At 41.4% G+C, this 12,075-nt stretch overlaps 1 protein-coding gene across 5 annotated transcripts in view; it reads right to left on the bottom strand.

The window, feature by feature from the left end:
- atg9b (autophagy related 9B) overlaps positions 1 to 11,956 on the bottom strand; it is a 30,800-nt gene extending 18,844 nt beyond the window's left edge. Inside the window, exons 1-6 of one of the 5 annotated variants that reach the window (XM_061255491.1) lie at positions 11,776 to 11,956; positions 7,131 to 7,169; positions 5,143 to 5,305; positions 3,475 to 3,620; positions 2,439 to 2,482; positions 1,476 to 1,540 (exon numbers count right to left, since the gene is read on the bottom strand). In XM_061255491.1, coding sequence (XP_061111475.1) covers positions 1,476 to 1,540; positions 2,439 to 2,482; positions 3,475 to 3,583 — 218 coding nt within the window. In that variant the 5' untranslated portion in view covers positions 3,584 to 3,620; positions 5,143 to 5,305; positions 7,131 to 7,169; positions 11,776 to 11,956. Of the gene's footprint in view, positions 1 to 1,475; positions 1,541 to 2,438; positions 2,483 to 3,474; positions 3,621 to 5,142; positions 5,893 to 7,130; positions 7,170 to 9,227; positions 9,253 to 11,775 lie in introns of those variants that run through there. The other 4 variants (XM_061255489.1, XM_061255490.1, XM_061255488.1 and 1 more) reach the window with 4 other exon arrangements.
- Positions 11,957 to 12,075: the final 119 nt, after the last annotated feature.

The following is a 12,075-nucleotide window of genomic DNA, read 5'->3' as shown; positions in this document are numbered from 1 at the left end:
TTTTAAATATCCTTGCCCGCTTTGGGTTTTCTTAAAAACTCACTTTGTTGCTTTCCTTTTGTTTTGATATGATTTTTCTAAAGACTTGTTTTTCATTTGTTTAATCATCTGTTTGCACACCTTTGTTTAAAGTTATGCTTAATTTAATTTAGAATTGTTGTCTAGTTTGCTTGTTTTTGTTAAAATTATTATTTTGTGTTATTGAGTGTGTTTTAAAAAAGATTTTAAATTGTAAAAGAAATTATAAAAACCATTAAAAACCACTTTGTCTGTTGCTTGTTTTACGCAGCTTTGTAATATTTCCCAGTGGATGACCTACGGCTTATGTGCGGGGTGTGAGCAGGAAAAATATAATGTAAAAGCAAGTATTTTCCATTGTTTAATAAGCACTTTTAAATTATTTATATGATATAACAATGAATACCATTCATTTTCTCAGTAATGGTAAGGAAGGACATTTTGGCTGGCAATATACAGTTTTGAACACCTGGTGCCCATATCATTGTGTGCGATGGTTAGAGTAACGAGTTACCACGCACACTCAGGACAGCAACCCAAGAGGGCAGCTTCAATTCATTCTAATGACCAGGGTTTCCGAGGAGATCTGTGTCCTGAGTGTGATTGCTAGTCTTTGAATTGGGCGGCAACAGTATAGAATTTTCAAATAACCAATCATGGGCCAAAAGAAGGTCTGAGTCAGACCGTGCAAATTTCAGGAAGGGTGCTACTGTAGACAGTCAGAAGAGCTCATTACGGTAAATTACTGTATTCACTGTCAGACACATTTGTCCTTGTTTTGCCATTGGTGTAAAGCTTTCTCCAACTGTGACCAATGTTTATATATTAAACAGTTCTAAACATCAAAGAGTACGACTATTTCTTTTTTCGGTTATCATTAATAGAATTACAAAAAATACAATTTACTGTGTGGGACTGGTGCAATAACACTGAACTTTAAGGCCTGGTTGGACAATAAATGCAGAGACCTGTTCAACCTGGGCAGAGAGAAAACCTATTCGCTCATCAACCAACACGGTTTATATTCACTCGGTCACCTGTACTGTGTGACCTGAACTGCTTGGACGCCAAGTACTACAGCAGGTTCAATAGTGAATCCTCCTAAGGACAAACTATTAGTGCAAAGCCCTTCCCGGGCCAATTACAGAGGCCAATACAGTGACTGCTTTTAAATGAGTATGCAAGACCAAACTTCATAGCTGCGCTTATAACACCTTTAAAGTCTTGACATACCTTAGCTCACTGCAATAATTACTCAAGACATTGACTTCAATGTATTTCTTCACAGTTACTATTACTAGTTACTATTTTTGCCATTTATATTTTATATTTTGGGTTTTTTGAATCACCTTTCTGTGATGTGCTTTGAGAACCACAAATAAAAGTGCAATACAAATAAAGTATATTAATATTATTAAGCAATAGAGAAAATGAAGAACAGATAGATCAATACTTACACCAGTTCGAAGAACTCGGACAGCATCATGCAGGCAAAGCCATTCTTCTGGTGGAAATGGTAGATGTGGGAATGAGAATTAAGGAAACCCCATAGACACTCTCTAGTGAGATGGTTATCAGTCCATAACATTATACATTGGAACACATATATATATTGGAAACTCAAGTCCACAGGGCCTAATTCTAGACATACAAGTGTCTAGAATTAGTGATTATTCATGTTTTCAGAACAAAGACTTTTAGACTTTACACATGTTTTCAAAGTGGCTAATCGAAATGGAGTCCAGATGACAACCATAATGCATTCTTTCCTTAACTCTGAGAGACACAATCAAGTTCTTGAGTCTTACTTTCCGAAAGCCTTGGGGCAGAACATTAACACTCGCTTAAAGTTATCACAGAAAAATAAAGGACAAATCATGCTGTGGATAGATAATGACTCGCTCTGTTCAACAGATAACATTTGGGATTTCAGGACATAAATGGCTTTTTCCAGCAACACCGCGGTTTATAGATTAGGTCTCCCTGGTACGAATGCTTCAGGGCTGACACGCTTTCTTTCCCTCGGAGCACCCTAATACTCTAAAATTTAAAGGAAAAAAGTTATCCGAGATGCATCTACTTTCAAATGAATCAAATAGCCTCTTGTCTTCCAGAGACAGATTAAATGGCTGGCAGAGGGAAGGCATGGCGCTAAATCTCATTCCTCTCGGAAATGGCTTTCAATTACAGCTCCTCCCGCCCCGACACAACGTCGTGTCACGCGCTAATCGAAATGTCACCACAGCCAAATCCACCACCTTCCATGGAAATAAAGCGCTTTTCCCAGGCAAATAATACGGCAGCGTTTAATACATTTAAACCTGTGTTTCTGATGCCGTAGGCAGCGACAAGCAGCGAGAGCCGATCAAATTAACTGAACGTTATTCTGAGAAACGGGCCGATATGACACAAAAGGATATTCTCGTGAAGAAGTTGTCCAAATTCTTGATGTGATGCCATGAATCTGTAAGGAAGAATAATGGTGTTAATTTCAGACTTGAGAACTTCCTTATTAAACTGCGTTTATACTTAATGGTAAATAATGTGAAGCATTACTTTTGGGTGCTATAAGTTTAGCATTAATTGAAGAAAAAGTTAGTAAAAGGAAAACATTTGAATCACTGAAAGTGTAGGGAAAAACAGTGGAGCAGGTGAAAACCAGACTACATCTGAAGGCTCTGACTGTCTGGACTTAGGGCTTGCGTTTGTGAACACACTGCATTCCCTATGAACACAATTAAAGGTCTGGACAACAGCCAGGGACTTAACTCCGGGATTTAGATCCAAATAACCAATGATCAGGACACCAAACGCACATACAAGCACACGCACCACCCTCACACGCACACAGAGCCTGTTTTGCATTGTCATTCATTGTTCATATTGCACAAATCCCTTTAAAGAGAATTCACTTAATATGCATGAGACATGACACTAAAAAACTTGGCCATATATGATTACATCTGAGCAACGCTGCGTTTAAAAGAAATGTGTCCAGACTGCCACTCCACAGAAAATCACAGGCTTTCTTTGCACTGGTGGAACAGGAAAAGACAGTGGGGGAGGGGGGTGTTGAAAATAAAAAACATTAGGACATTAGCCTTAGACAAGAAATGAGGCCTGTTAGCCTAATGTTCCCCAGGTTTGCTCAGATTGAAATCCCTTGTTGTGTGAAATGAGGAGAAAGTGTCTGAGATGGTAGCCTTCAGGTTTAAATCCCTCGCTATGTGAAATGAGGAGAAAGTGTGTGAGAAGGAGCTCTCAGGTTTAAGTCCCTCACTGTGCGAAATGAGGAGAAAGTTTCTGAGAAGGAGCTCTCAGGTTTAAGTCCCTCACTGTGTGAAATGAGGAGAAGGTTTCTGAGAAGGAGCTCTCAGGTTTAAGTCCCTCACTGTGTGAAATGAGGAGAACGTGTGTGAGAAGCAGCATGAGTGCTCAGGTTTCATTTCCCGCTACCTCTCAGGCCCTCCGGCACGTGCACCAACAGGTCCTCCTCCCCGGGCGGCGAGTCCTCCTCGAAGTCCTCGATCCGCTGGTACTCCTGGTAAGCTTCAAAGTTGGCCATCGCGCTTCACATTCTCCCCTGCGCCGAGCCACTGACCCTGTGGGAACGAGACATTACATTACATTACATTACATTACATGGCATTTAGCAGACACTCTTATCCAGAGCGACGTACAACAAAGTGCAAATCAAACACAAGAACAAGTGCAACGAGGATCTGAGAGGACAGTACAGTTCCGAGTCCTAGTGTAAACATACAGAAAATCAGAACACTTGAAGAGTACAATCAACTTTCAAACTAGCATACCACAGTTGGCAGCTAGAATACAACAATACAACAGCCAATAAAAAACAACAATACCTATACAAGTAACAATATCTACACAATCCATACATAAGTGCCATTGCAGTCTAAGGCTAATCATGGTGGTGAGTTGGGGAGGGAAAGGTGTAGCCTGAAGAGATGGGTCTTCAGTCTGCGCTTGACGGAGGTCAGAGACTCTGCTGTTCAGACATCCACCGGGAGGTCATTCCACCACTTTGGGACCAGGACAGACAGCAGTCGTGAGCGTGAAGTGCAGGTGTGGGGAGGAGGAGGCGCCAGACGGCACGAAGTGGCAGAATGGAGGGGTCTTGTTGGTGTATAGGTCTTGATAAGGGATTGAATATATACAGGGGCTGATCGTTTAACTGCCTGGTATGCGAGCACCAAAGTTTTTGATCAGACAAGTAAGATGGCATCAAAACATGGTGCCATTGACGAGCTTAATATAATATTACACTGTACAGCAGCACACAGTACTTGTCAGTCACGCCTGTGTGTGGGCCCACACATTGGTTCAGATTGCATATTTAGGGAAAAACAGTCCCAAAACTGAACAGTGTAGTAAATGTAACACTCTCCGTAGCTACTGTAATGCTTGACCTGGGGCGAAGCATCGACGCGGAGGGGAGGCGGGTGGAGGAATACAGTTTCAAGGGTGTCTGTAATTTGGTTATCGGGTTACAGGGCCATGGCATGTTGTGCTTGAAGAGCAGCTGTCCAGGTCACAGCCCGAAGCTTTTATGCATGCCACTGAGAACCCGGAACCACAGCTTTCAAACTGCACTGCATTATGAATGAAAACAGGGCCAATCCGAAGGCCAAGAACAGGCCATGTGACCTATTCTGGCCACTCTCATTGTGTTGCCTTTTTTGTGATTTTTTTGTGCTACATAATGAGATTTGTACTTTCTTGGCTCTCTGATGCGAACAACCCGACTCTGCAGGACGTGCTGGTAGAAATGTGAAGGCGCTTGGTTTGATTGAGAGAGAAAATTGTCTTCCTTAGGTGCAAGTAAACTTATGTACAGATGAGAGAGTGAGAGAGTGAGAGATTGAGAGAAAGTGAGAGAGAGAGAGAGATAATATTCCAGGCTTAAAACATTTTAAACACACAACCTCATCCCTAATAAACAAATTGTATGAATGTTGAAATCAAGATGCAAGTAGGCCGATTCCACATCGCGACACAGGAGGATGGGAGCGAGAAACCTGGAGGCACACTCGGCTTCTTGAATGGATATAGGTCAATATTAAAAGAGTAATGCAGGGTCAGTCAGATGACTAGCTTTCTCACCGCAAACACACAGAAGCTCTGTACTCCTGAAACCAGTCTGAGCTGAAATTCCAATGTTGGATTCATAAGCTTTGATTTGTCCAGGGCAACACTATGGAGGGCTGCTGGTCGATGGATCTCTTTTCCTCAAACTGGAATAGGTTCTCTGAGTGGGCATCATTTCCTGTTATCACGACACCAAGAGACAACTCTGAGCAGCTGCCAGAAGCACAATGCATTATGGACTACATAAACCTAGTGCATACTTGAAACCGACAGGTTCAGGATAGCACTTCAAAATTTCTGTAGGTGACTTGAACACTGCATATGTGAAGCCTGAAAAGGACGTTGAGGTGTGTCCTGCTCAATAACGCTGTGTGGTTGTAGTCGTTAGCAATTCTTCTTTGAATTCTTGGTTTAGAACAGGCCCCAAGCAAAATCCTTCCACGTCCAAACAGATGTGACGATGATCAGACCTCAACAAGTTCGGAAGTGAACAAACCACCACAGAATAACACCCCTTCTTATTTTACATATCTAACATATTACAATGTTTATGATGCACAGTAGTACAGTAATCCTTCAAAAAGAAAATGTATAATCTGGATTTATTGCAGTGCTACCTAATCCCATAATACATGACATGTGACCTAAGAACAAAATATTGTGCCTGAGAAAAACGTCTTATGTAATCATGCCTCCACACTCTGCTTCACCCAGTACAGATACCCTTTTCACTAAACCGAAAGCCAGCAGTTAGGCCTACCTCTGGTTATGCAAGTGTTCTTACACAGCAGATATACAACATGGACCTGACCCCCGCTACATATACCCTATCCTCAGCACTTTTGAACCTCACACACAGACAACACAACATATCCCAATACATCTTATACAATGGCCGAATACTCAATTCTGATTGGCTGGGAGGTGTACATTATTTTTCCATAAATGACTTTGAAGTGCAGGCAATAGCATAATAATGGTTCTAAATTAATTAGAAATTAATGGTCTGACTCAATATAAGGAATGTGAACAAAAAAAATAAAAATTCTGTAAATGGCAGTGTTAAAGAATGTGACCAGCCACTGCCAACTTGAGCATAATCAGCTTGTTGTCCATGAATGACTGAAGAAACTAGCTAGGCTAGTTACAGTATAGCTTGATTTAGGGTTGCCATCCATGCAGTAAAATACTGAATCGTAAAGGAGAAGAGGCATTCTGAAATTGCTCTCAAACAGGACACATTTGTTACGTATCACTGAAAAAGATTGAGTTCATAGCTTAACCTCCGTTTTGAGTATTCGTGATAACAAGCTCAGCTTTGCCTCAGGCAATTCACTACCACTGCATCGGGTATGCAAGCCGCACAATGCTCAGCCCCTTGGTCATTATCCCATAATTAACTAATGCCATAAATGAAATACAGATCACCACGAAAGCTAATTCATGATGGAGCCAACACTACACACTACATTTAAGAGTGCTTCTTTGTTATTAATATGCCATACAGTGCATTAAAGGGCATGTTTCATATTTCATCTGCTTATTAGAAGCTCATTCATTATACTGGAGAAAAGGGGAAGGCCCCAATTTGGCAGGCACCATAAAATATGAACCCTAAATTTCACAGAAATAATGTAGATATAAGAGTAGTGCACATAATTTAGTTTTAATCCCTTAATGAAAATACACAATTGTTGTTGCCTCTACACATCATTAAAATGACAGACTATTAACAGTAGGGTCCATGTAATGTGACCAGCATGCATTAATTACAGCTTGACAGAAGCAAACAGAATTTCAACTCCCCAAGACCTACATCAACAGAGTCAGCCTCCTTTGTCTTTTAAATCCGCGAATGCAAACTATGCAAAGTTTTACCGGGTGGATTACAGCTCAGCTGTGGGAAGAACTTGGGACACGTAAAGACAAGTTGCGACAGACTGCAGGAGGTGCAGCCGGCATCGCCCTGGTGAATTGTAGGACGGGCTAAGATAATTACCCACCGTGTCAGCTGTGGCGGCAGCCAGCCAGGTGCAGGGAATCTGCCAAGCCAGAAGTTCACAAGTTCACCATTTCACACTTACACCTACACCTACACGGCAATCCATCCTTTAACTAAGTGGTCTCGTACACGCAGGTTTTCATTCCAAACAGTTAATGTTGCCTTAATAGATTGCGATTACGAATTGAACTGCATTAAAGCACAGAATATAAGCATCAGTTCTTATTTATATATAACACAAATAACACATTCCCTTTATATACATTATGTTAAAATTCCGAAAATAATTGAACCAATTTTATGATCAAGATCTGAGGCTGGACTAAAAAACAGCATACACACGGCCCTCCATGGCTCAGAGTTTGAGACCACTTGCTGAGAATTACAACCTATATTACATTTCATCAGGAGTTTGCCAAAACCTTGCCTGGGAGGTGCCAAACCAGGCCTAAATACACCTATTCTCCAATTAGACAGCATTAACTTGACAGTACGCATCCCATCAATATAACACCATCCTGGAATGCTGATGGAGGACTGTGAACAACTCAGCCTATGACTTGAAGCTCAGTTAAATGAGTTGTGAAAGTGCAGTCTTCGATATTTTGCAGGGAGTAGGATTTGCAGGATTTTTTTAAATTGAAAATCCTTTCCCCTGGGACTGTGTTCCAGTCATAGACACCACAGGGGCAGGGCGAGGCATTTTCCTCCTCACAGTAAATGCCAGGATCAGCCCAGGGCTGAGTCAGTTCAGTCAGAGCTGGATTTTAAAAACAAGGGGCACTTCAAGCAGGACAAAGAAGGGGGAAAAAAGGAAAACTAAACTGCAACTGATGGCAAGTGTGGGATGCTGTTGTGCTTCACACTGGTCTTCAGAGGGCCGCTAACAATAACATCTTTGTCCCGTGGAGTCAAAATGGAAACAAAAATAAAATAAAATGTGGGTTGACGTGTTCTTCACTGATGTCCCTCAGGATCGTATTGTTTACAGCCTTCAGAATAACTTGGGGCAGTCCGACTAGCCGGGTGCTGAGGAGACAACTCAAACTGCTAGCCAGTGAAGCAATCAAAGCGTTAACATTTCATACAGTAATGCCTATAGTCACACCTATAGAGGAAACTAGAAATGCATAGCTGGCTAAGTTTCAGCTAGCATACCACAATATATGCCCGAGGGGAATCTAGCAATCTTCTAGACCTAGTAACCTACAAACCCAGGGATCCATCTTATAATTATCACCACTTCATTTCAAAGAAGCTCTTATCCAGAGTGACTTGCAAGGCTAGCATGCCATGGTGTATTAAACTATCACAGCAGAAACTTGAAAGGTATAGCTTAGTGACCTTGAATTATAGTAAAGGGGCATTAACATACCAATGGTGTGTATAAATCCCCTCTGACAGTAAAGTAGTATGCTAAAGTGAAAGGCACCCCAAAGGCACAGCAAAGAGACTATTTATACAATCGAGTGTCTAATTGAGACATTTATCAGCAATAAATAAGCAATTTCATTTAACATGCGAGTGTCAGTTGTAAGCATCACTGGTAATCATTGACTGCGTATAATTAGCACCGATTGCTTCATCAATTTAAGATTATTGAGGCGGTGCAAAAGCAGTAATTGTTTGAGAAGGGGCTTGACAAAGAGGCTATCACAACCTCTAGCTGGCGGAGGACAGAAGAACCATGTGAGAAAACAAGGAGACAAACTGGCGGCCCTACTCGTGAGAGCAATCTTAACTTGCATCATCCAGTTATAACGGTTAGACATCTATTGTCATCATGTCGCTCAATGCGGGGGAATACTGGAGACGCGGTGTTACACTGTTTAGCTCCGGATCAGTGCAAGCAATGTGTACCAATCCTTCATTCTACTTTCACTTGTAGCTGCGGGCTATATCTGTATTTTATGGTCATTTATTGTAGTGACTACAGGTCCCCTAAGACCTCTCAGGCCAGCCTGAATCGTGGTTTGAGGCGACTGTAGGCAATGTCTGTTGTCTGGGAACATGATGTGTCTCTCCCCAGGCCATCTCCGCTCTCCAGCCCACCGCTGACACAGCGCTCATCCGCTCCTTTCTGTCGATCGCGGCTCACCTTTAAAACCCTGTCTGTACTGTGGATCACGCCATATCCCTCCTGGCCAACCTCTCCCATTTTAGTGCTGCAGGCGGCACATGGATAGCTTTGTTCTGTCCCTCTCATCGGACCTACTTGCCATCAGCTGGGCTAAAGCAAGGACTGAGTCAGGCAAAAACACCTGGCTTTATGTCTGCAGCCGAAAAGGCTTCATGTATGCTGCCAAAAGGCCTAAAGAGATGACCAGCGTTATCCCAAAAATGTAAACTCGCCATTCTTAAATACAATTCTCAAATCAGCATGCACAGCTATATGACCTAAGAAGTTCCTTGACCCAGGACAGCTCTGTAAAAGTAAGCTATCTAATAGCAATTCATATATATAAATTGGTATGAATTAACTTCCCTGAAAAGTAATTTGACTGGGTGACTAACAAGTCATACTTTTTAGATATTCAGCCATTTGAAACACACCAAAACAACGCACATCACTCTAAAAACAACACCTTCTCTGAGGTGGTAATAAATAATGTCATCTTAGGTTTTGTTTATTACATTACCTTGTGGTCCCTACATATCACAAGGGAGTCGGCTGTAAACTGGTTGTAATCACAGATCACGGCTAAGACAACTACACACATGAGTCAGGTGCAGGCAGCTGCTGTGTGAGATGGTGCTGTCTACCCATTCATTGCCGTTAGCCGTTAAAGGCCTAGCCAGACAAAGGCTGTCTTCCATGGCCATATAGTTAATGTCTTGTTGTGGCTCAAGTCAAAAGGCAACCTGCATGAGACGGGCCAACCCTGACGTCACTGCCCATATCTTTTTAGGTAGATGGCCTTGTTAGTACTCCAAGTTCCTATGTCATGAAAGCAATTGGCAGGCATTTGCTTCTAGCTGGGTCAAATTATTGACCAACCTTTTCCTCTGGTCTGTTTACTACTCAAGGATGAAAGAAGATGACTTGGCACCATGTTAGATTTTAGAATATCTAAGGCCTTTGGCCTTCCTTACATACAAGCCAAAATAGGGGTACCATTCTTAGGGCTGCAAAGCAAGCAGTTAATTCGCTAATGTGTCATTACCATTCTCTGGTCAAAAAGAAGACCTTAGAAAAGTCACTAACTAAGGTTTACTCTATATTATTACACTCCAGTTTCACCTTAACAAAAATAAGTTATATAGGATATCGCAGACAATGCCATATATTACAGCTTAACTAGCATTCTATAAAATGGTCTCTCAGAATTAGCCAAATTAAGCCTCAACCAAAGTGCGACAGCTTTTTCTTAACTGATGTATGAACAGTTTCAAAAGCCCAGTGACCCACTTGAAAAAACAAACAAGGATAAATATCCAAAGCTCAATTATTCTACGATCTCATGCAGTGCGCCCGACCACCTGCTCTTTTAAGTATCCTCTGTAAACAACTCTCTTCGGTTCACATCGGCAAGTTACTTAACTGGAGGTGTTGGCGTCGAACTTTCTTAAAACATAAACAACAAGCCAATTTTTTTTTTTTTGCCTTATACACCTGCAACTCTGTCTTATGACATGAAGTAAATTATGTAGCTAACGTAACGCACTCCAAACATCCAAACAAGAATGTTATCCCACATAGACAATATTTCTGGCTAACTCGCAGCTGGTGTGCACAGTGCTAGCTACAGCCAACATAACATCCTCACTTCGTACCACAACTAGTTAACTTAGCTATCCACGCAACGTAAACGTAACCAGTCAGTTTTGTGAAAGTAACTATCAGGTATACTTTACTAACAGGCTTTAACTTAATTTAAGTTATCTAAGTTAGTTGGCTAGTCCTGGTTAAGTGAAAGGCATTGCAAATAATCTTATCTAATTTTGTCTAACATAGCTAACGTTAACGTGTTGGCTATCTAACTATGTCCAATGTAGTTAGCAAAGTTGGATTTAACATCAGGTTAAAACAGACCTGAATGAGTGACAAGCTGACATTAACATCTGACGACCATTAGAAATTATAGCATCAGCCAATTCGCTATCATGGTTAGCTTGCTTGACATATGTCAAATGTAGCCAGATGGCCGAATAGCCAAGTTACAGCTAGCGAGCTAAACCGCTTAGCTAACAGTTCACAAAGGAAACAAAGTACAGCAGGTTAGCTCGCTAGCCAAACGTAGCTAACGTTAGTGGCTAGCCACGCATGTATAGCTAGCTAACGTTCATTATTCATTTAAGTAACGTTAACTTCCTCATTTAAGTAAAAGATATCTGGCAAACAATGTGCAAACTTGGCAAGCAAGTCAATAACGTTTTCTAAGAAGCAGCTAGCTTAGCAATGGTTACATCATAAGCAGAGCGATAGTCATAGCTAGCTAGCTCAGCAGGCAAGTCATAGACTGCTAGCTAGCTTATAGCCAAGTAGGTAGCGAGGGAAAGCTGCAGCTAACCAACACTTGTTAAAGTTTGATTACGTTTCACAGCGAGCTATAGTTAGTTCGTACATCCTTAGCCAGGTAAACAATGTGGCTAACTGTTTAGCTTCTCAGCTGGCTAACAGAAATAGCATGTGCTGAGTTGCTTACCTCCCACTTTATTACCCTCTCTCCTTATGGTGTGCCTGAAGTGGTATTGTTTCTTTCTCATTCCATTCGTGAGACGTATTGTACTTATAGTTGTGTCAGTCGAAAAAAAAAAAAAAAACTTCAGTCGAGAAGATAGTTATGTATCCAGCAGGATTCCTGTTCTTTCAAGTACTTCCAAAGGCTAGCACGATTAGTGTTTGTCTGTCTACTGCAGCACAAATGTCAACAAAACACCTTCTGACGTCACTACCCTATAACCTTTGAACTGACTGATTGCATTTTCTTTAAAGTATCATTTGT

Source organism: Conger conger, chromosome 9 (assembly GCF_963514075.1).
Source record: "Conger conger chromosome 9, fConCon1.1, whole genome shotgun sequence".
Taxonomy (NCBI): Eukaryota; Metazoa; Chordata; class Actinopteri; order Anguilliformes; family Congridae; genus Conger; species Conger conger.
Note: the sequence above shows the minus strand (reverse complement) of the source record. Positions and strands in the feature narration are given on the sequence as shown.